Source organism: Vanessa atalanta, chromosome 14 (assembly GCF_905147765.1).
Source record: "Vanessa atalanta chromosome 14, ilVanAtal1.2, whole genome shotgun sequence".
NCBI lineage: Eukaryota > Metazoa > Arthropoda > Insecta > Lepidoptera > Nymphalidae > Vanessa > Vanessa atalanta.
In genome coordinates, this window is record NC_061884.1 from 7,166,114 (window position 1) to 7,191,132 (window position 25,019).

The 25,019-nt window shown below is 32.7% G+C and overlaps 1 protein-coding gene across 3 annotated transcripts in view; it reads right to left on the reverse strand.

Annotated features, from left to right (window-relative positions):
* Nucleotides 1–619: 619 nt before the first annotated feature.
* LOC125068791 (alpha-actinin, sarcomeric) overlaps nt 620–25,019 on the reverse strand; it is a 32,718-nt gene continuing 8,318 nt past the window's right edge. Inside the window, exons 2-20 of one of the 3 annotated variants that reach the window (XM_047678106.1) lie at nt 11,428–11,632; nt 9,988–10,118; nt 9,530–9,764; nt 9,197–9,282; nt 8,324–8,401; nt 7,878–7,970; nt 7,698–7,801; nt 7,432–7,558; nt 7,155–7,302; nt 6,763–6,913; nt 5,378–5,563; nt 4,963–5,185; nt 4,580–4,768; nt 4,233–4,360; nt 3,939–4,117; nt 3,280–3,402; nt 3,035–3,141; nt 2,543–2,701; nt 620–1,541 (exon numbers count right to left, since the gene is read on the reverse strand). In XM_047678106.1, coding sequence (XP_047534062.1) covers nt 2,543–2,701; nt 3,035–3,141; nt 3,280–3,402; nt 3,939–4,117; nt 4,233–4,360; nt 4,580–4,768; nt 4,963–5,185; nt 5,378–5,563; nt 6,763–6,913; nt 7,155–7,302; nt 7,432–7,558; nt 7,698–7,801; nt 7,878–7,970; nt 8,324–8,401; nt 9,197–9,282; nt 9,530–9,764; nt 9,988–10,118; nt 11,428–11,632 — 2,652 coding nt within the window. In that variant the 3' untranslated portion in view covers nt 620–1,541. Of the gene's footprint in view, nt 1,542–2,542; nt 2,702–3,034; nt 3,142–3,279; nt 3,403–3,938; nt 4,118–4,232; nt 4,361–4,579; nt 4,769–4,962; nt 5,186–5,377; nt 5,564–6,762; nt 6,914–7,154; nt 7,303–7,431; nt 7,559–7,697; nt 7,802–7,877; nt 7,971–8,323; nt 8,410–9,196; nt 9,283–9,529; nt 9,765–9,987; nt 10,119–11,427; nt 11,633–25,019 lie in introns of all 3 variants that reach the window. The other 2 variants (XM_047678105.1, XM_047678104.1) reach the window with 2 other exon arrangements.

A 25,019-nucleotide genomic window follows, 5' to 3' on the forward strand; every position in this document is an offset into this window, starting at 1 on the left:
AATGTCACTGATTATAATAAGGTTTTTCTTGTTACAGACTGATTTTGTTTCTAATTATTTATAATTGCACAATTTTTTTAAAGTTATATCAAATTATGAATACAGATTTTAGGGTAAAATTTTTGTATAGTGTAAAGGATTCAAAAGGCAATTATTTAAGATGTGGGGTAAGATTTATACTTAGTTTTAGCTAGGTAAAACTAAGCGTATAAAGATGTAAAGTGATTTTCAAATACAACATAGTTTTATATGAACAAAGTGAATTTAATTTACTGCTAGTGTATATTGCATTAAGGTAATTATGCTAATATGCGTTGGATACTAAGCTTGCATCATAGCTTGTTTAAATATGTGCATAAACTTGGGTTAGCTTCACAGATATAATATGATATAGATTATCCTAAAATCTGGTTCAGCTATCAATACAATTCTGAATTTAAAATAGTTTCAAATCAACAATTTTATTGTTTATATTTGCATGTTATTTACTTTGTGACCATGTTTTATTTAAAACCAAATGAACCATTTTTTGTTGTAATGAAAAAAAAAAACAATTTAGTGTAATAAAATACTATGTTATTAGCTTAATCTATATATCTTTTAAAAGTTAAATAAAAGATTTTTTGTTTAAGAGCTCTTTATTAAATTAGCTGTACATTCGAGTTAGTATACTTTTTGGGCACATAATTCATTCTTAATCTACATACCACTGCTTCCTCATAATATAATTGGTTGGATTAACAACACAGTCATTATTAAAAGACAAAAATATGGCAGATCATTTATTTAGAGTACTCATACCAAAATACTCTTACAAACGATTATCATATAAAATGATATTCATGATAAATAAATAGATGCAGGCAAGTTATGGCGATCTATGATAATAAATAATTTGTGTGACACTTCCCTGCAACATTTATGAAATTTAATCACTTACATAAAGTTTAATGTACTTACCATCAAAGTACAATAATTACTAATGGCAGTAATTTAAAAAAAATCAAACTTGTATAAATAATGTTTGCTTATAAATAAATAAAATATAACAAAAACATTCTTACAATGTCAATGAGTCTTATTTTGGTGTCACACATTAGTCAAGCCTAACATTAGCACCATCTTTTAACTTACAAATAATTATTTTGTGACTTCCCTGATAATTTCATACAAAAGATACCTAACTCTAATATATAAATAGAAATAGTTAAAATACGGATATTTCTTCTGATTTGAGCCAAAAGTAGGGAGAAGAACATGGTAGGAAAGTTAATGGCATTTTTGGTTTTAACATTGCACATTTTTTTAATACAGAACTGTTGTTAACACTAAATTTGTCACAAAAATTGTTTGCATTAATTTGACCAAGTTAGGGCGAATACGAAGGTCAAGTTAAGAAAATAATTTTTGTGTTGTTATTTTATACCACATCTTCGGCCACGTTGGTTAGGGCTGTCGGCGGCTGAGCTGAACTTCTTCAGCCATAACGAGGTATTACCTTCGAGCGATGAGGATTTTTCAAGTTGTATCTGATGAAAGATCTGCATCAGAAAGGTATGATGAAACATTTTTAATAATATATTGTATATTTTTTCGCAAAGTTTATTTTGATATCTGGCACAAATAATGACAAGAATATTGGAAAAAAGCCAAAGTGTAGTTGTTTTCATTCGTCTCAATAACATTTTTTTTTATTTTTAGCCTTATAACAAAATACCTATAAATTACGTACCGAATGTGAAGAAATTATGCAAAGCCGACTAGTATCTTTATTAGTTTATTTTATAGGCAATGAATACCCGTACACATTGTATAGTAAAGGTTTTTTGATTAACTTAAGAATTATTTTAAAATTGTAGAAAAAAGTCTTGATTGTACTAATCATCAAGTGGTATGTGTCGTCACCGTGTAAAGTTGTGGTAATTAGTAACAATTATGCCGTTAGTAAGCGGCAACGTCAAGGTTACTTTTTGTAAGCCAATTTAATATGACTAGTGACGTGATGTGTTAATATTCATATTAAAAGTGAATATTCATTATATATTTCGCGTAATCTTTTGTTAATGTATGCAACGAGGGTATGTAAATCGCAGCCTAGTACGAACAAATATGCAATTTTAATTGTATACGGTGTCGGGCGAAGATCTGCGAAAGTAAAGATGCGTAATAATTTTTTTGAGGATTATGTGTCAGAATCTATGTTTTAGAAATCGTATTTTGAATTCGATTAGGATTAGGTTTGTATTAGGTATGGCTTTTATCGCCATGCAGAAATCTGGGTAAAATAATGTTCTGGCATGTAAGATGTGCAAACGAGTATAAAAATCGAAACTTGGCCTATCAGGGCAAGTGGCTTCCATTGTCAGTGCATTGGCGATAAAAATGGTAAATATCTCTTGCAACGACAATATCAATGAGGAGATAAATTTGATCATTTGCATTTCTACTATCGATAACAAAAGGATTTGAAAATCAGAAGGCAAACGAGTGTCATAGGGCACTCAATCCGGAGCGGTGGCTTGAGGCGCCGGCGGGCGCGTACCTAGAGGTCGGTCTCGCCGTAGAGCGCGGTGGAGAAGGCCATGTAGTCGAGCGCGTGCGGCGGCGCGTTGGGCCCGCGGTAGGGCGGCATGCGCGCCACGCAGTACTCCGCCTGGTCGGGCGGCAGCTCGCGCCGCAGCTCGTCCGCCGTGATGTACGGCTGCCACACGCACACACACACACACACACATTAGTGACTGAGGTACGTCAATATAGACAAGAGGTTGTGCTCTAAATCGTTTTAAAATAGAGTTACCCAAAATTTAAGACAGTGATGCTACCTGGCAATAAAATGCAGGCACATTAAGATAACATAATTTAAAAATTAAAAATATGATATAATTAATATTAAAATAACTTTTAAAAAATCAAGGATCAGTATATTACTTTAATACTCTTATATGCAAATAGAGGGAAGATATCTTAGATGGTGTTAAAATTAATTTTCCTATAACCGGACAGGTTTTAGAGCAAGGATGATTAGTTAGTATACCTTGTCACCGGCCAAGATCCTAAAGCTGTCGATGACTTGTTCAGCGGTGTCAGTGTCTGTAGATTCCCTCGTCATGAAGTCCAGGAACGCATCGAACGACACGTAGCCTGTACAATTATTTATTAAATGTTATCTCTCGATTCTCTTATAACTTTAAGCTTTGAACGCAAATTATGTTCCTTTCAGCTTACAAATACAATTATTTTTGTGGTATCAATAGTCTTAGTTAACATGAGTTAATTTACCAGTATTGTTGGGGTCGACGACGGCTAAGATGCGCTGGAAATCGAGTTCGCCTTGGCGGTCTTTGCCGATGCTGTAGCCCAAAGACACGAGGCACGACTTGAGTTCTTCAGGTGCCAGGCGACCTTTAAACATTCATTTGCATTTTAATGTATCAAGTAATTGAATTTATTTCAATTAAATATTTTTGGCTTACTACAGATTGCAATCCATGAACCGATTACTATTTTTTTTCTGTTTAGAATCGGTAATAAAAGCTGGGGTATGGATTCCTCTCTCTTTTTGAGAAGAAGGTTAGGAGCACATTTCACCAGACTGATCCAATGCTGGTTGGTGGATTCACATGTGGCAGATTTTAGAATTTCGTTGAAATTAGACACATACAGGTTTTCTCACGATGTGTTCCTTCACCGCGAAGCAAGAGATGAATTATTAACACAAATTTAGCACATGAAAGTTCAGGGGTGCTTGCCTGGGTTCGAGCCCGCAATCATCGGTAGCTTCTAAGCAAGTTTAACATTAAACGATTTTAGCTGGTATTAGACTTGATGATACTGAAAATTTGAAGGTTAACCCCTAACTAATTCATAGTAGTTATTTGAAACTTTGATTTGAGTATTTTCGCATTATTGCGACGCTATTGACGAATGACAAAAATTACCGGTGCGGTTCTTGTCGAAGTGGTTGAAGGAAGCGCGGAACTCGGTGAGTTGTTCCTGCGTGATGCCCTTGGAGTCGCGTGTTAGGATCTGGTTCTCCACCTCGTTGATCGTGCGGTTGATGGATGTGAGTAACTGTTCCCAGCCTACGCGCAGCGTCTCCATTGTGTATTGTGAATATCTGAGGTAATAATTCGGATATTTTATTTATTATTTTTAAGCTGTTTTACTTGTATTACTCATAGATGAATTAAGCCGGAATTTTTGCATATTTTGCTATTTTTTGGGTATTATACCTGTTTTCGAAGATCATGCCCTCCTGTACAGCTTGGTGAATACGCTCGAGCTCTTCGATATGAGGCTTGTATGCGTACACTCCTGCCTCGTATTCCTTCAGCCGGTGCAACTGGTCTTCCAGAGAGCCCTGTGAATAAGTTAAAATTTCCTTGCTTTAATAAAACCCAACATTAATTTCAGTTATTTAAAAAATGATTTTTAAAGTATCATTACAAATGGTAAATTTTCAATCTTAAGCTTCAACGGAAATGTTAAATTATATTAAACATTTTAAATTGGTCTATATTGGGCAATAAATTAGTCAGGAAACAATTTTATATAAATTAAGAATGATCAAATCTGTGACCTGCAAGCCCATGCCGATGGCGGTGACGGCGTCCATCTGCCGCTCGATCCAGGGCCCGACGGCGTTGGCCTTCTCGGCGAACTGTCGGCGCAGGGTCTCGTTGTTCTGCTGCTTGCGGAGCTCGGCCGCCAGCGTGCCGTCGCGCTGCGGGACCAGCTGGCGGACGTCCGACCACTTGCGGTTCAGCTCCTGCAGTTAACGTCCGAGTTACTTTCTGAGAGCTCAAGCGCTCGCAAATATATGTATAACTATGTAAACAAACATTTTAGTATTTCTTTATAGTTCAAATCATATTTTAATTTGCACCAAAAATAACGTTCTATAAAAATACGGGTTACAAGATTTTTTATGAAAAAACTTCCAGAGTTCTGAAAGGTACTGACGTGCGCTGTGAGCGTGGTGTAGGGGTTCTCCAGGCCTCCGGGTATTTGGTGTTGCTTGACGATGGATTCGACTTGGTGGACGAGATTGACGATGGCCTGGTACTCTTTGTCGGCCTCGCCCAGCGTGGCCTTGAAGCGAGCGTGCGCGTCCATGAGACCAGAGATTTCCTCGATGGTGTGGACGATGAACATGTCAACCAGATCTTCGCGGGTGCCGTCCAACCTGAACACGGATCGTTTCTCGTGATTTTTATGGGAAGGAAATAATAGAAAAAAAACACCCAAAGCAGATCGTTAAAAAATCGCGATTCAATCGTACCCGTAAACGGCTACTCGAATAAAGTATATTTCGATTTAGATTTTGAACCCCTTTCGAGTATAGAGGGCATTTCCCCGGAGGGTCGAGGGCGCTCACCAGTTGTTGAAGGGCGCGGCGCGCTTGGCGAACTCGAGGTGCAGCAGGTCGATCTGCTCCAGCACGCGCTCGGCGTCGTCCAGCGCGAGGCGGCGGCGCTGCGTGAGCGCGCCCAGGCGGTCCCACTGCCCGCAGATGCGCTGGCAGCGCGCGTTCACGGCGCCCACCTCGTGGTACTCCAGCGTGCTGCGACACGCTTCGGTCAATACTCGCTACTCGGTGGAAATCTATTTCGCTCGAGATTGAGGATCTCATGCTGATATCACTTCAAATTTTTAACAGTAAATGACTAGTGAGGAACTAAACTTGAACGAATTTATAAAATAGTTAAAAATTATACTTTTTTCTTTTTTTATTATTTAATTATTCTTTTTTTATTATATTTATTTCCATTTTGATGTCATAATTATTTCATTTTATAGCTATTATAAAATAATACAGCAAATCATGAGTTTTATTTAATTAATGTTTTTGTAATGTAAATGCGGTTGCATACTTTATTATAAAGACACTCATTTTATTCATTTTTGAAATCGAGAACTAGTCCGTATAATATTAAATTAATTACAAAAAGCAATTACTGCTATTTAGTAATTGTTTAGCAGAAGTTTTCAAATTAAACATTCAACCGGCTGATTAGTATGATACAATTAATGTGTTGTTGACCTATTTTAGTGTGTGACACATGTGTATAGAACACATGTGTCACACACACTGCCGTGCAAACCCACACAACTAGACATAAATCCAACGGAGGAATTGAAAAAACTAATAACATTTATTTGTGCGACCCTAAATTTCTAATCACGTGGATCGTTTATTGTTATTCGTTAGAGTAATTTAAATTGAGTTCATTTTGCAAATGAGTGAATGTAAAATAAATCTATTTTGAAATTTCCATAAAAATTACGAGAAATTTATGAGATTACAAAAATAGGTACAAAATATTTTTTAATGATATGAGTGTTGAAATTGTTATGGCCGTGTATCTTCTTTTATATTAAAATTTATACGAGTAATAAAAATTTTAACTTACGAAAGTTTAAATGAATAAAAATATATGATCGATTCCAGCAGAGATAATATAAAGTTATTGATAAGTTACTTTTCATTGTTAAATAATAATTTGGAAGTCGTTTCTTAAATATCTTATAAGACGCTTAAAATAAGTTTGCCTGTCTAAATTTCGCCTCTGCGATATGTCGCTCAAGAATCGGTTTAAAGTAACGTGCGCACGCATTTTGCGTAAACGACTACGTGCGTATTCAATAATCTATTCTTAGATAATGGAATACATTTCATTTGTTTACTTAAACATATGGCAGACACACGTGATTACATGGCGATATATGAGATCGTGTTTTGTAAAGCGTGGCAGTCCTCACTTGAGTTCCTGCGCGATGGCCGCGATCTGCTCGACGCGGTCCTGGTGCGCGGCGAGGTCGGACTCGAAGGCTTCGTGCTTCTTCTTCAGAGCCTTGATGTCGTACAACTTGCACTGGCGGAAGTCTTGCGACTGCAGCATCTCCTCTTTACCTGGATAGCATTTATTGTGTTAAATTATATGTGTTTGTATTTAAAGTCTATGTTTACTTCTTTTTGAATGATCACACAATATGTATGATTACAATGCCGTACATTATAATTTGTGTCTGTACTTAATACACCTCATAAATAATCCTTCTCATCCGTAAGGGCGATTTCACATACTCAAGACTACTCAAAACAATACGATGGAAGACAATTTTTTTTTAATACTTAATTATTTTATATTTACCTCTGGTCCAGTCTTCGTGAATGTCAGCCTTGTGCTTGAACTTCTGGGCGAGATATTCCAGACGCTCGAGACGCATCATCTCGCTCAGTAGCCACTCTTCGAATGCTTTTTCAGCTATTTCCAGACCCTTCCATGCCTGAGCGATGTCCTAATAATGATAAAAATGCAGGTTTAATCACATTGGGAATTCGATATTTGTATAATTTTGTACTTATTTGTACGATATTGTTTTTTTCAGAAATGTATTACGTGGGTAATAATTTGATGTTCAACTTACCGAGACCATCTTGCCTTCAGTTGGCATGTACGCGGGGCGGTTGCTGAGGCGCAATTTGGTCTGTAGGGTGTTGAAGTTAGTCTCCAGTTTGGCCTTCTGCTCTACACGTGGTGGTTTGTGTTTACGCCTGATACAAAGAGAGGGTATTATAGCATTATTTATTACTACAACGGGCTTTAAATTTGAGTCTTAATCGTTAGATGAAAATAGTGTTTGGAAATACATTTTCATGGTCATGTTATATGATTCTAAAAGTTTCGTGTTACCTGTAAGTACGGTAGTCCTCCAGTTTTTTCTGGCAGCCAGCGAGTGAGTTATCAGTTTGGCGGCTGTTCAGCCACGGCATGGTGCGCCGTATCCAGTCCAACAGCTACAAAGATATATTATGAGATATACACGGTCTATTAAATAAACGTAATGGTTACGTATTACGAACTGGTACTTACGTCGCTAGCGAGGCGTTCGTACTCTTCCATGAGGCGTTCGTTCTCCTGGTTGACCTTGAGAACTTTGCATATGCGGTTCGCGGCGGTTTCAGCCTATTTTGAGTAACGTAAGAAAATAGTTTTTGATTAATTGAATACTTAATTTTATCCCAGAGCCGATAAAATTATTAATTATAAAATGAGTATTAAAATCAAAATATTTTTATATATTAATATTTAAGAAATGTCTAAATTACAAATACAACTATGCTATTCAATTTAAGTTTTAAAACTTAGCTAGCTAGTTATTTCATATTAAGAATTATATGTTTAATGTGAAATTATTTGATAGGAATATATTTATGATTTTCGAAACTCTGGGACACACAAAATCGACCTATAATAAAAACATTAAAAGAGGTTATAAGCCAAAAAGTTCACGCAACGTAACAAGTGACAGGACAAACCTTCTGAGCACCTGAGAAGCAATGGTAGTAGGACGAGACGTATGTCATGACGGCTCTCTCGTCCGGCATGGCGGTATTCTGCAGATCTAATAAGCGGCACGCAAGCGACACGGAGTTAGTTCATGCGGTGTTTAAATATTACTGTAGATATGGGATATTTGAATTGTATATGAATATCTAAAGAAAAGCTTGCTACAATACTTTAGAATGTTTGGAAAACTCTTTAAAGTCGAATGAAGTGTCAAAAAAATATATATATAGGACAACACAAACATCCCAGGCGTTTTGTAATTTTTAACACTATGATAAAGTTAATAACAAAAAAGCTTAAAATACTGTTATCATTTAACTAATTATCTGCTCTGCGATATGTAATACAAAGGAATAGGTACGTATTAATATATCGATATAACTATGAATAGTTTTATTACGATAGATTTTAATTTGACAATAACATATCTCGATCGGGGTAATATCATGGTTTGGTATTTAAAAACATGTAGGGGAGGATGGTTATGGGAGCTTGAAAGATAAAATGTTCAGATATTTATGTTGAATGATTTTTTGGAATACATGAAACAGGTAAACTTACAATTGATGATTTTCGTTTACATATAAAGCCAATACGGAAAGTTTAAGTTTACCAAGAAGCCTTAAGCAGAAAGCGACAGACAGAGGTGGTTGCGAATAACCAGCTGAAACTTTACTAATTGATCCTATGTATAGAGTGGCTCCCATTACCAACACAAATCCAGTGCTCCCCCACATCAACAGTAATGCTAGTACATTCGGATCATGCTATAAGTGACACACAAAGGCCTGGCGTTAGGGGCTCGGGTATCGAATTCTCTGGCAGCCATTTTGTTTTTGTACCTGTTGCGCGCCTTGGAACGCGTGGTAGTAACATGACACATAGGTCATAATGGCGCGTTCGTCCGGCTTGGGCGTGTTTATAAGGTCTGTAATATCCAGCATATTAAGCTACATCTGTGATTCATTGTTTACATTTTTTATTATAAGTTTTGCGTTATAATTATCCTCGAGAATCCTCAATGGAGGGGCCGTAGGAATTACGTCAGATTTTTGCATTTAATGAAATCAAAATTTACATTTTTTTTTCATTTGCGTTACGTCTTCAGGCAAGAGTAATTTTTTTTAAACTTGTAATAGAATTCAGTTTGTTGGCATAAATAGTAAAGTATTTACCGTCAGGATCCAACATGCGGGGGATGTCGAGGTACTTCTCGGCGACATCGAACGCGGTGTTCAAGTTTTCAAGTGGGTTGTCCTTAGAGAGTTTACTGTAATCAATCAAGTCAGGCCTGTGTCTGTGGATAAGGGCACAGAAGGCCAAACCATCCTTGAAGGAGAGATGGAAGTTCTGAACATTGACATTCTTGTAAGGTGCAGTCTTGCGTTGGCACCAGAGAAGTAGACCTTCCTGCAATTTGAAAGATCAATGTAGTAGTCTCGGTATTTTATGATGCAATCATTTACTTTTTTTTTTTAATTACTGTATAAGTTCAATGTGCACGTAACGTGCATGTAACGAGCCAAAAAGTTTTGAATTTTATTTTCAAATTCATAATTTAATTATGTGATTCGAATAATTTATATTTAAGTTTCATAAATCAAAGTGGTTTGAAAACATGCGTTATTTATACCTTTGCGGTCATTTCTTCTACCGAGATGTCTTGGATAGCGAATCTCAAAATGATGGTCCAAATCATACCAAGCGTCATCTTAAGGTTACCATCGACGATTTCCTCGGCACCGATGGATACCAATTTTACACCTGAAATATAAAAAATATAATAAAATAACAACGCTTAATTTTTTTTAAAATAAATTACATTTTACAAATTACAAAATGTGAGAATCTACATAAAGATTTGAATTTTAGTAGTCGTTAACCTTAACCTTTACCTTTTTTTCGGTTTATTAAATTATAAGCGAATTCACATTAACTTAGATTATGAATGCATTAGCAATGTATTATTCGATAACATGATCAAGAAATGTCGAATCCGTTGCACATTTAAGTTACCTTCACCCGCATGTGATGGGCTCAAAAGGGTTAGTCTATCACTATAGGCTATCTGTACTCCAAATTTTTCCTAAATCATACATCTTAACGTACAAATTATCTCATTTATAATATTTGTAGGATAAAACATATACTAAATTACTAAAAACTTTAGCTTCATTGCAATTTAAACTGAATAATAAGAACCTCAAGGTATAATTTCATTATAGAATTAAAGATATCTTCGAGATGCCAAGAAGTAACATAAATATTCATCTTAATAGTATCAATAATTACAGCAAGACGAAGTGAGCTGAAGACAGGTGCCTTGACCCTAATGTTTCTAAGAATAAACTTCCATTAGTTTGGCTTGCTAAAGATCATTTAAATTCTATGACTAGAGAGTTAATGAAGAAGCGAATTAACTATTTAGAAGCTGTTTTCTAGCACTTTCTAGATTTCGTTAATAAAATTGAATGTCAGTTAATACTATTATATTATTGTTTTATTATAGTATTGTTTCGAAAGTAATATTTTATTACTTTAAACTTTCTACCTTGTAAATGTAATTTACATAATTCAACGATAACATTTTATAAGGCTTCTTAAACAGCTGAGTATGCATTGCTGCACTCTAGTGCAGATAAAAATAGGTGAAGTATTATGCCAATCTCTGGTCGAGTTGTTGTGGCGATAGTTGCGAAAACTATTTTATAAATTATGAAAATAATTTCCTATGATATAGTACGTCACTCGAAGGTAGTCGGGCAGTTGTGCCACCTGATGGTAAGTGGTCAATGTCATCCTTAGACATTAATGTGAAGTGTGAGCCACTTCTTTTACCGCCACTGTGCTACTTACGATGGGACCGAATATGTTATGTTCCTTGTTCCGTAATTATACACCACGAGTATCTCTAAAAATAATTCTTCATACCGAAACATGATACAAAATATTACAGTTGGCGATAGATACAATTTTATGATGTGCGGGTGGCCCCTATCCAGACGCTCTCGCAAAGACAAACGAAGCAATACCATCAGGTGACAGTTCAAATAAATATTAATGAGTCTTGAACCTTTGGATGCAATGAAATCCAGCGCCTTGTTGACATTTGCGATCTTGTGGAAACGCATCTTGCCGCGGTCGGGCTTGGGTAGGGTTTCACCCGAGATGACTTCGAGCAGTAACATCAACTTAAGTCCATTGCGGAAGTCATCTTCGATGTTTTCGATGCCAGTGCCGGCCTTCCTCAGGTGACTGTTGCACCATGCTGTGAAGGTCTGGAAAGAGGCAGAGATTTTTATTACATTTTATATCCAAGTAAAACTTTCTGTGATAAGTGTAAACTGCAGAAATTTATTATTTACTTGTGTTGTGTCATTTTGTATAACAATTCAATAACTGTGTGAAATTTCATTTTAATGAATTATATACTGTCAAATTGGAAAGTTTATAATGCGCAAATATGAGGCTGAATTAAATACTTATTTTCACGTTAGATATACAATTTATTGAGGAATAGGAGGCTATATAACTGCACGGTCCGTCCCTAAGGAGCAGAGCAATAACCATAAACTTAAACCAATATAACAAGCTGTGTTAAACAATAATGCATGTTAAAGCGCGAAGCACAGCCGGTGTACCTACATATAAATTTACTACTTCAAGGTAAGTCTGCGAGTATTTCAGTCTGTGAAACTAGTTCTATTATTATTAAAAGCAAATGCATATCTTTAAATCTTTTAGAAAAAAAAAATACGTGTAATAATTTTAAGCATTATGATTATTGTATAGATCTTAAATGTCTTTGTTGTAAACTTGCGACGCACCTGATTTTCCAATTTTTTATTAGAAAAGGTCAACATTTTATGGTCACAGCCAATTCTACAAGCATTACGCAGCAAACGATTTCTTAGTTGATCATTTAGAATCTGTGATAGCTTCTAGAGCTATTTTGTTTTAAGAGGTATTCGTTTTCGACAAAAATTGTAATTGCTCGGCTAATATGCACGATATCAATATATTTTTTCCTTCATAATATTACACTAATCAAACTATTATTATTATTATTATGGTTACTCGTCGGATTTATAATAAATTGATCCTCGTGAAAGTATGTTATGTCTTGCAACTTCGTGACATTTGATTCGTTTGTATAATGTTACCAAAGCACCTTTGCTTAGTTGAATGTAAAATATTAGGAATCCCATTAAATTGCAGCCCCAAGTGCTGTTAATCAATACTGCAGCTACGGGGGAGACAGCCGAGGGTCGGACCCTCTGAGATCGAAATTCGCGAATGACTATTAGTGCTTACACTTACTTTTCGTAATACTATCTGTTGTTTGTAGCTTATTTAATGGCCGATTTAATTTTGAATTCGTTTGAATAAATCAATGGATATAGTTTTAACATCAATCCATATTAATGGTAATTAGGTGGATAGGTTTAAAATTTAGTAACGCTGGTTATTTTTATGGAATATCAAAACTATATATATACTTCATTCAATAGTTGTCGTTTCACTATAATTAAATTTAAAGCTATTTCCGACTCGTAATAAAATTTTTTTAGTGTAAATAATTAAATTCTTTTCAAACCAACTCGTCGAAACACGATCGTGAATTTCAAATAATGATATGCAATAAACAAATAAAAATAGCATTTCACCGTAAGTCGGTTTTCAATAATTCACGAGTGAGATACGAAGTGAGCTCTTACAGATTAGTATTGTAACTCATTTGTATTGATAATGCTTTGTTTAAATTAATAATTTTATTGTTGTCGTGAGCGTACGTTAGTCAGTCACAAAAATAATGAGTCACAATTTTTATGATTAAATTATCACTTACAAATACATATTTATGATTAAATTATTTAACATCATTTATGTATTTTTCCTTCTCTGTTTTATAGTTACAAACAGATATGATTCCATTTAACTTATTGTTAAATATAAAACCTCATTAATCCACAGGATATTATTAAACAAAGACGTTTATTCATAAACAATTCAGTCATGTAGAGACGAAAGCGGTAATAAATAACATTTTTTTTTTTTATAAAATAATGCTAACAATACCTGTTATGTTTACGTTTATTTTTAATAGAATACAAGGTTAGTTAAGTCACGTTTCTGTGTAATGTTCGGTTAGCTATTAACAATAAGATTTTTAATAGTGTTCAAGTTATACAGCTAACTTTTTTTGTACGTAGTTTTATTACGCGTTTTATTTACAAGTATAATCTTGTGTTGCAATATATAAACAAATATAATAATATAAGAAAGCAACTTCTATTGAATTTATAATATTAGTTAGGAATACGTCGGAACGTGTCTGATGAGATAGGTTCATATTCCCGATTATACGCATATAACGAATAATGTTTACCCTGAAATACATCATTTCGTATATTCTAAACTTAATTTCAACAAATCAGAAACCCTTATTCGGATATTTGAGTAAAATGTAATCTATGTATATACGAAGCAATATGAATGCGTGATTAGATTACAGATGTATAGAAATGGGAAATTCCTTTTTTTTTTATTATTTACTGCTATAACAATAATCATCATTCCGAATACTGGAATCGAACTTCTTGGACTTCCAAATAAAGAGGTTTATGATAATTAACAGCTCAGTAAAATCAAACTAATAGATTTATTATTAATGGGAAATTAATAAATACATATTTATATCATTACTTATTACAACTATGCGATTAATTAAATGTTAAATTAAATATGTGAAAGTATTAGTTTCATTTGTTGTTATTTCTTTCATTGTATTTGTTTGGTAGCTTAATGGTATCTACCTAATGGTTTAGATTATTGACGAATAGACACTAGTGAGAGGTATAAACCATTTATTATATCAAGGCGCTACAAACCGGGGGATCTAAAATGTTGTCCCTCGAATTGTAAGGCCTTATTCACCCTCCAAATTGGAACACAACAATACTTTGTATTGTTAAGCGGTAGAATAAGCTCCAGATCCAGATGGATGTGTATTGTATTATCGTTTTTAATTCTATGGTTATTATTATTTTGATTATCGTATATAGACCAAAGTTACTTAAGACATTATAATATATTAATTATTTGCCTCGTATTGAAGGAAAATAAACAATTGTATCCAGAATGTACTAATAAGTATCAATTTCCAGTTCTGACTGATAATACATTTGCCTTTAGAGTATGTGTTTATTTAGTTCAGGATTTTATTATAGATTTTATAAATATTTTTGTAATGTAAATTTACTTTCATAACTATTATAATTGTTAGTAAGCGTTAACTATAAGATAAAGTATATTAATTTAACTTTCTATATTTGCTCATATATTAAACTAGCAGAACCTAACAGAAGTAATCTTGTCCATGTGTATACACACACATAAAGATGTGTGTATATATGTAACGCGACTTATAATTCCACATTTCCACTGATCAGTAAAACGGTTTTGAAGTCTATTAATCTTAAACAGCATATATATGTATATATATAAACGATACTGTCAATAAAAAATCTGTAATAAATTCCATTTGAATAAAAAGCTATGAATAGAAAGGAAACTATTAATTATTTTTATATCCTCATAGCCAGAACAAAGATTAAACCTTTCCAAACAAAACTAATGCAGCAATCACGCATTTGGCCTCGTTAGGTTGTTGCATTGGGCAACAATGAAAGTTGCAATATTGAAAATAGCTCGCAAATGAGCTATATTGATAGGTACATTGGTAATACCATTGTTGCAAATGTCAAACATCGGATGGTCAAGATAGTTTCTAAATTTGAATCACCAAATTAGCTTTTACAATATATATATTCCATTTTTTATTGATAACACTAAAACCCATAAAAACAGTAACAGAAATAAAAAAAAATCTAAATCGCATGACAGAGGAGAAGAAGACTTTTGTCTTTATCTATTTATATAGTAGATTATATCATACTTATATTATTTAGCTAATTTTTATGTCACACCAGTTGAATGAGAAATCAATAAGCCGTAAAGTAAGGTTTTTTTTTTTTAAAGACATTTAGTACAAAAAACATTAATATATACCGTGACATATTGGTGTCTAAAAAAAATAATTATAAATTACAAACAAGCAAGCCACGTGAAGAATGAACGTCTTAAATGAGATAATTTATGAATGCAAAGAAGTTGAAAAATGCAGCAATAAAGAAATTTGCAGCTGCAACTAAAAGCAGGTGAAACTTTATAGAGTCTAGCTGCAATACTAGTCCTAGCTATAGGTACATATAGTGATCTTGTTCACATACTGGACTTAGTAAATGGCGCACCTATGAAATGCAAATGATTGGTCTCAAGGCCACAGCTGATAAATGCTCCTATAGAGTTCATTCAGTAAATGGCTTACGTTCTATCGGCATTGACAATTAGACTTTTCTTTCAGTCACGTGGAACGACAACGACACGACTGTGCGACCACGGAAGCCACTAGTAATAAAATCAATTGATTTATCACCCAGCTCACTGTTCATGGACATGACACAATAACTACAGTTATAAAATTGAAATTGTAAAGAAGATTGTATATTTTTTTTAATATACGAAATTTGGGAATTAGGGCAAAGGATATGGGACCGTGATAAGGTATTATCATCGACATTTCTCGTTTAAGTTTCAAAATATTTTCAACTTACAATTTTAAAATTGTAACAATTGGTCCAAATTTCGGAAATGTATATTTAAAATCTCATTAAATATTTCTGCGGAGTTTAGATAAATGTATTCGATTCAAATCGATTTCTCTTGTATTTAATTCGTTAGCCCGAACACGTGACGCATCATAAAGTACTTATGGTATGTTATCTCAATATACTTTGGGTGTTTTTTCAAACGAATTTATGAATCAATACCTTGTCTAGGTCCTTAGATATTGTATTAGATCAGATCAGGATAGTTAATAATGTGTCACCTAATCAAACGGTTCATATTGAAACTTTAAGATTTAATAGTTTTTTTATTAGATTTATGATTAAGAATAATATGTCTAGTAATAATATTTAAATTACAAAACAATTAATGTATCGTCAACCTTCATTCATTGTCAGCAACCGTCATGCCAGTCACGTCAACACAGATTGATTGACTGAAAAAATGTTACAATAGGTATTACGCACATTTGTAAATAATTGACTCAATCATTGAATATTTTCTCGACATCATCGAGTATTTGTTGTTAATACAAATCTCAAATCAAGTCGCCTAACCTGTTTTACAAATTCCATTCTAATTTTGATGAAATATAATACTAATTATATAAACAAATCACGAATTAAACATACGAATGACATATAAATGTCAAAATATATGCAATTTAAATTTATGTAAAAATGTGAAATATAAACAAAAAAATGAACATCACGGAATATGAAGTCAAAAGTAATCGAACTGCATTCTGACAACGTATTATATTAATGAGTCATCATTGAAACTTGCCTCTTGGCACAGGACAGAGGGCTAATAATACCTGCCATTAAGTATGACCTACAATATGTTGTATATTACCCGTGTCATCAGGGTAACGGGGACGATTTTTACATCCATAATACCTTAAAGATCTACGTGATATAAACATAAATCTTCGTAAGTTTTGTAAGGTCGAAAGATTGGAACGAGCGCAGTTTATGATATCGCGACAGGTTTTATTTGTTTTTTTCAGTTAATAGCATTTGGTTAACGCGAACGTAGCTATAGCTCAAATATTTTCGTGGAAGCAATATCATTTATCTATCTTTACAAATAATATATTTTATAAAAAATACCACCGTTTTATTTTCCTGGACATGTTCGAATATATTTTATCTTTATCTCGATGCTATATATCATCAAAATATCTTAATAAAAACTAAAACTAACTGAAGTTTAAAAGGCGATAAAATATAAAGCAATAAATAATCCTCTCCAAGGTACACTAAAAATGTCAAACTGCTGTAGAAATATATAATATTTAGGTGAGCTCGGTGAAAACGTCCCTGAGACAAAACATACTCGACCTAGAATTTCAAAATAATCCCGCATCACCTTGCGACTCTCACGGCCAGCGTAGAACTAAAATAAAGTGCAGGTGTTGTGGTATTTAGATTTGTACCATCGTTTCGACGCTCTAAACTGAGAAACTGTTCGATACAGAATGTCATCCGCGAGACTGACAGTCCGACATATATCGGAAGGCTATTGTTATATTTCCTTGTTATGTGTTATACAATAGTCGTTGAGAGCTAGCCTAGGAATTCTTTTAATAACAACGATTGTTATTGGATAAAAAAAACAATAGTCATTTCCAGAGAACATCAATACTACAATATACAACAATATTTATATATGCCATAATGTATTATTAAATACGTGAATAATACTTGATGTAATTATATACCTTAATGGCTATAATTAACTCAATAATATTACTGATCGCATCAAAATCGCAAATCGTACGTTAATGAATTATTTGACGTGTCAAATATTTGGCTTGTACCACTCTTCGATATTATATACGGCCTTTATTTATTTCAGACACAAAACCATCTATCTTAGTTTTGATTTATGCAGAAATTATATTTATTACATCGACATAATCATAAGAAATAGCCCTCGAGGGTACTCCAGAGTTAAGTAGATTTGATATATATCAATACATATGTATATGTACCTAGTACAACTATAGAATTAGAATAGTTGGAGTGGTATTCAGTGAGCGAATAAATTTAAAATTTCTAATCATTTAAATGTCTAAAGTCGTTAAAAATAATGATTCTATAATGGTTTATTAATATACTAAAAACCAGCTACGCTTTACAAATTTAATAAATAACTTCACTTTATAAATAGGTTTCAATTTTGTGTTTAATTTATCAAACATTTTGCTCATACAAATTACATAATAGCTAATAGTTTGACTCTTAATGATTAGTTAAAAACTAATGATAATTACAGTCGAATAATAATGTGACGATTCATGTATAAGATGGCAATAGTAGCGAAGGTACTTGTGGGAAACAGCGTTGAACGGATAATCGATGAAAGCGTCTGTGCGAGGAATAACATGTTTAGAAAGCTACAAAAAATCATATTTCGATGCCTCAATTAATTGCAAACTATTAATATCCAGTTTTAAGTGACGAGATTTCGGAAAGTCGGTATCGGTCGGGTATGCACAATGAATATTTATTAAGAGAAAAAAAGATTTAGTGGCGCATACATTTTAAAATCCGGCCAGTTGCTTTTTCAAAACTATATAATATTATTTATTGTTTAAAAACAGATAACATAAACTAGTTTAACATATTTATCTGTATTTACTCAATAAAATAAAGCGTGTTGTTAATTTTTTAATCAAATTTGCTACACACGATAGAAACTGAATTTTGTTTGAGGTCTTCGTATCAGTGTGTCATTTTAATAGTTCGAAATGCTATATCTATATTATTAGTATTATAAATGCGAAATGAACTCTGTCTGTCTGTTGCTCATACACGAGCAAACCCCTGAACCGAATTTGATGAAATTTGGTTTAAAGCAAGTTTGAACTCAAAAGACCATAGGACATTTTTTTATACCTATCACGTGACGTCGTGTCGTCAACTAGTAATAGTATAATATAAAATTAATATTCATTTTAATAACGATACTAACCTTGAAAAATTGTTCTTACAACTTTTACGACTAAATTAGTCGTAAATGTTAATGCTAATAAACTTATTGTATCATTATGAGCGGTTTCGGTTTCATTTAAGTTATTTACAAGGAATGTTTGACATATATCGGAAGAATGTTCACCAATTACCATATTCTGTTACTCTATATAACTAGTTTCCCGTAGCTTTGCACGCGCTTGAGGGGGCCGATATGACACGTGTTAGCTAATGACTTTTTCTATACACCTGGCAAGGGGTATGTAAAATTTAATGATTATCGGTTGAGTATTTAAGACGTGAAATCGTCACAAACGAATAAATAACCTCACTTTTGCATTAACAATAAGTCCAAATAATAATAATAATGTCCAAAAAGATGTTTACAAGTTTACAAAATAATTTGAGCCAAAAAACAACAGCGTTTACGTCACTATTATAAGATAGATGACTAACAAGATACATAATATAACATACAAGCTATTGCAAACTCCTAAAGGATTGACTTATTTAAATAAACAGTCAAACAGGCCTTTTAACGGTCTAAATTTAGAAATGTCATTTAATTTTGTTATTAGAATTATTTAAAATGATGCAATATTAAAAATACAATGTCACAGTATTTGGTGATTATATTGATTGATAACTATAGTTGAGTTAACGGTAAGACAGATTGAAGTCGCAATTATATTTTAAATTTATCTATAAATTGTATTTAATTTTTTTTATCACAACTATTCAAGTTAAAACGTAATATTTCTAATGACCAACAATATACACTTATATTTAAATATTAATTTAAAAAAAAGTTAAAGATACACTTATAAACCAAAAGCTAAACTACTAATAATCTTTTCAACCAAGATGATGTAAATGATATACCTAGTTAAGTAAAATCTAAATAATAAGTGCGATTTAATATGGTAATATGGTTTAAATTTTTTTAAAAAGGTAAGCGATTATGAGTTGGATCACTATTTAATGATAACAATATTTTAACACTTGTCGACATATATGTCGTGTGTACACATTACGATCGTAGTGTAAACATTTTCAGCCGTGTTTGTTCAATTGATATCTAATTAAATTGTGGCCAATTGTATATAAGTAATCCGCGTCCCAGTTTACGTTCTGAATGCTAATCAAAAAGTGACACACCTGCAAAGGTGTTCTGTATTGGTCCAACGCCAACTTGGTATCATTTTATAAACAATAAAAAATACCGTTAACTGGCATACTTGTTAGTAAACAAACATAAGGAGTGTAGGGTACTGTGTGTTAAAGGATCATCAACCGATACAGTTTGCTGTAAGACTGTGGACATTTTTATTTCATACTAATGTCAGTCCGTTGCTGCGCCCGCGTGTGTTTTGGTAAAGTGTTAGGATTCTATCCTAAATTTTGATGTAGCTTCGATAATGTGTACGCATAAATCATGATGATCGGTTGAGTAACTAACAGGCAAACAAATAAACGATCCGAACTTTGCATTTATAATATTATTTAGGACCTGTTAAGAGCTATCTTTAAATTAAGTTTAATTAAAAATATATTTAGATTACTACCCGCAAATTAAATATACAATAGGCATAAGGTATTTTCATAAATTGTTATTAACGAACAATACCTGGTTAATTGTTTAATAGTCCTGTATGTGTGTGTCCAATGATATTGTCTGGTGTGGTGTATTATACCTGAAAAGACGAACAAATCATTTAAAAAAATCATTGTTACGAGCGTATACTCATTTTTACAATAACTGCTGTTGAGAGATACGGAATGATCGTGTGGATTTGAGCCGTGTGCACTATCAATATATTAGCGTTGTTTCTTAACATTACTACCATTGGAAACTTATATGATGTTGCTGATATGTTGGATTCTATAGTACACAATTTATAAACTAACTTGAGAATGACTAGCTTTCGACTTCCATTCTAAGCTCTTTTTAGATCGATACCGTAAATATAGGTATATCTTACGTAGGTACATTGTAAAGAATTTGTTTCTATTTATGTAACTCTACTGGTTTCTTCGTTAGTAAAAATAGGTACCGTATCTGATTTAAAAAGTAAAAACAACATGGATACAAGCTGAATAATGTATGTATATTAAACTAGATGGTAATAATTTCTAGTGTGGGTGCGTAAATCCGCCGTCTGGGATATTTTCATCAAACGAAGGCTATTATTAAAAAGAAACATCCGGAATGTGAGTTCCAGAAGAATCATATAACACTAGCTTGAAATAAACTGTTAATTGTTAGGCAAAAGTATAATAACCGGCTGGACTATTGTGTGGACAAAAGGTTTATAGTCTAGTAATAGCTTACCAGAGCTTATATTTATGAAGGCTGTTAATTTATAGGAAAATTATTCATTTGCGAAGGAACATGTATAATATATTTTGCTTCTACGTTTATTTCTGAGTAATGATTACTCACATTTTTTTAAATACTACTAATAAACCTACTTCCGCGCCAACGACTTCGCTGTCAAACTAAAAATAATCTCGTCGGTGATCAAATCTTTCGCAAGCGTACAGAAATGGAATACGGGTAAATATTTCCTTAAATAATTACTGATGTAACATTGTAGCGTCGTTTAATCAAATGTTAAAGAATCTTTAAAACCAAATGACCTGATTGATTACAATCTTTTTCTTGAAATCATTTATGATATTAACTATATGTCATTAATTTAGGGAAAGTTTGTGCAAGTGTGTATTCCACATTTGAATAATATTTTCTCTATATCCGGTTTTTAAAACTCTACCACATTCGTGCATATTACGAAAGCTGAGTAGAAATTGAAAATGACAAATCGAGCCCAAAATAATTAGGTACCTCGTTCAGATATAAAAACGAATTACGTGTAAAATGTGTTATATTATAATGATAATTATAATATTATATCGCGTCGTTGCGATTTTTAACATTGGTAAATAATAGTCTTTTAAAAACTTTTATGAGCAAAGGCACGTTAAGTAAGTGTTAATACATTACATATATCTTTACTTGATACTAGAACCATGTTTTAAAGCCTATTGTTTTCGTATTATTGTAAGGTGAGTCGTGTGAAGTCAATGGGAAAAGCCAGCCCAGTGTCGTATATATTTCACTCAGCAATCTAATTTCACTTTCGCTACATAATACGATATATAACGTATTATTGTTTCTAAAAGTAAAACGAGAAAGTTATAGAAAAATATATTTCAAAAATAAATCTTTTGGTTAGATTTCTTTATATAAAATGTTATCGGAAATTAAAAGTAAACCACGCACACACTTCTAATGCGATTGAGTCGTCAGAAAGTTCTGGTAAAAATGTGAAATGAAAAAGGGTTTGTCGAAATTGGTTTACATTTAATTTTTATGTTTTACACTGTTTTGTACAAGTGGGTATCTGATGGGAAACAGTCACAGACAGCCTATAAATACTGGAAAAGTAAAAATGTGCGTCATTTGTGTGTATAATTAACTAATCATTTAAATTGAGACACTTTAAGAGAAATTAAAAGGTAGTCTGTAGAATAATTGTTGAGTTTTGTGGTGGTGTTCAGAAGGATTTGCACCTAGAAGAAAGACTATCACCAATTAAGAACAAAATGTTGCCATTAGTGTGGTCTTTATAATATACCTAACTCTAGAGATGAGAGGTCAAATGCATGTTCCGGTCGAAAGGTAACAATGATAATTTATATCGTCTAGTATGTCGTCACGGTTCACCTACTCAAATAGATTCATGGTTCAAAAACTGTTTGACATTAAGTACTAAATAAAGCTTTCAGAAATATGATCATTAGCAAACTTTTTTATTTAACGTTTCTTTTATTATTTTTAATAAATCTATAAAATAGTTTGCTGCGACTTTCTCAGATTGAAAACCTTATGTAATAATTGACCGCTAGTTATGACTGGTTTCATAAGTTAATTACTTTAGAAATATAATATTATGCTTTTAATGGAAGTATGTTCCTAATAGTGTTTAAATCACATTTTAATGGTAATTCAATTAAAATCAAACTTATAGGTGAAGTGAAACTGTTCACCAAAGAAACATGAAGTGAGCGATACATAATAAAACGTTCAGTTTGAATTAAAATGTTTTTTGAAGTTTTATAAAAACTTCTACGCTTTGAGTCATTCTGCATCGTAACATTAAATTCGCCATATTGTCACAGATATGGTGCCGAATATGGATGAAATTTCGCCCAGCATGGTTAAGTGGCTTGCAACGTACAAATACAGCGTGACATTGAAACAAAACAAAAGAGTATCGTCCGTTACACGAAGTAACTAACGCGATAACTATGTAAGGTGAGGTTTCGTCATTCATTATCGTTTAAAAGTACGCCTTAAAACTTGACAGTTCATTTGAATTTGTCGTCCGAAAACACCATTATTCGATTTTCTAAAGTATAAATTTAGCAATGCCGCGCATACAACTGAATAAATATCGATTACAATTCGGCATTGTTTCTTGTATTGCTAATTAGTGAAAAATTAAACACGCAGAGTAAACAACAGGCTTACCCGCCAAAAAGCCGAACGCCTACTCAAGTCTGCATTTGGACGGTCGCCACTTACATTCAAATGATCTATTGTTAAGGTTCGGTATGTTGAAACACTAACGCAAGTAATAATTGTATATATAATATATGTTTGTGAGGACAGTTTGCGATGCGAAATACCAGACATTTTAAGCGATGTCTACACTTAAAGATTTTGAATGTCTCGTTGTTGATATAAGGCGAATATTTTTATACCATCGTAATTCTATGTAGTCAAAACAGTGTGATCAAGGTTTAGGTGCTTCATAATTCTAAGAAATATAATGTGGTTTATACCTGGGATGCGGCGCTTGACCTAAGTTCTTTTACATTTGTATTATATTCATTAAATAATCTTGTTAAGTAATCAATCTTTTTTATACCTTTATATATTATCATCATACAAAATTCTCTTTATTTTATCATATCTATTTATTGAATTAAAATATGACAAATGACAATTTTTTTAAACTTTTTAATACAATGAAAAAAAAGAGTGGTGTTTTATAAATTATTTGTATAAAATATTATTATAAAGGAACACCGGAAGGCCCATCTAGACATCCTGTGAACAGTCATAATATTTGCGGTGCAGTCAGTAACAAGGATGCGTTTCCAGAACAAAAAGATTTTTGTTTAAATGAATATTAACAATGCCTACTTTCAAGGAATTAATATTGTTCTTATTTTCGCATCTAGTTAAGTGTACAGCTTGTTAGGAGTGGGTACGACAATAGACCAAGGGTTCAGATCCAAAGCTGCGGTCTCTTTCACATCGGTAGGTCGGTATTTCGTTTCGCTATTGGGGTTTCATAAATAAACTAATGTCTATTATTTAATAACAACAAAGGCAATATCTGCAAAAAACTTATATATAAAAACGGATACTCTAGAATAATTTTGTTACCGATATTTGCTACCAGCTGCTGCTTACGTATTTAATTGAAATAAAAAAATACAGTTATAGTTTCTTTATTCAATTGAATCATATTGGCGCGTTACGATTTACTTTTATTGATAGTCAAAATAAAAACTGCTTCTGTAAGTGAGTTAAACAAAAAAAAAAAAAAACAAATACAATTGTAGTTTCTTTATTCAATATTTATGCGTTACGATTTACTTTTATTGATTGTCAGAGTAAAAATTGCTACCGTAAGTAAGTTAAGCAAAAAAAAGAATTTAACCCAACAAGACACGTCGATCCATTGCTACTTAAAAGAAGGACAAATCAAGAAACTTTCGCATTTATAACATTAGGGGTTTTGTAATTAAAATGCAACTATTGTTCCGTACAAGTCCTTGCAGGACATATAATTTTGATTCCCAAAATGAAATATGGTTGAAAATTGATCATGAGAAATTCCCAATAACTATGTATAGATTGTTTGTATAGATTCTTCCGATCGATGAGATAGAGGAATGGTATATATAAAAAATAAAACTTTAA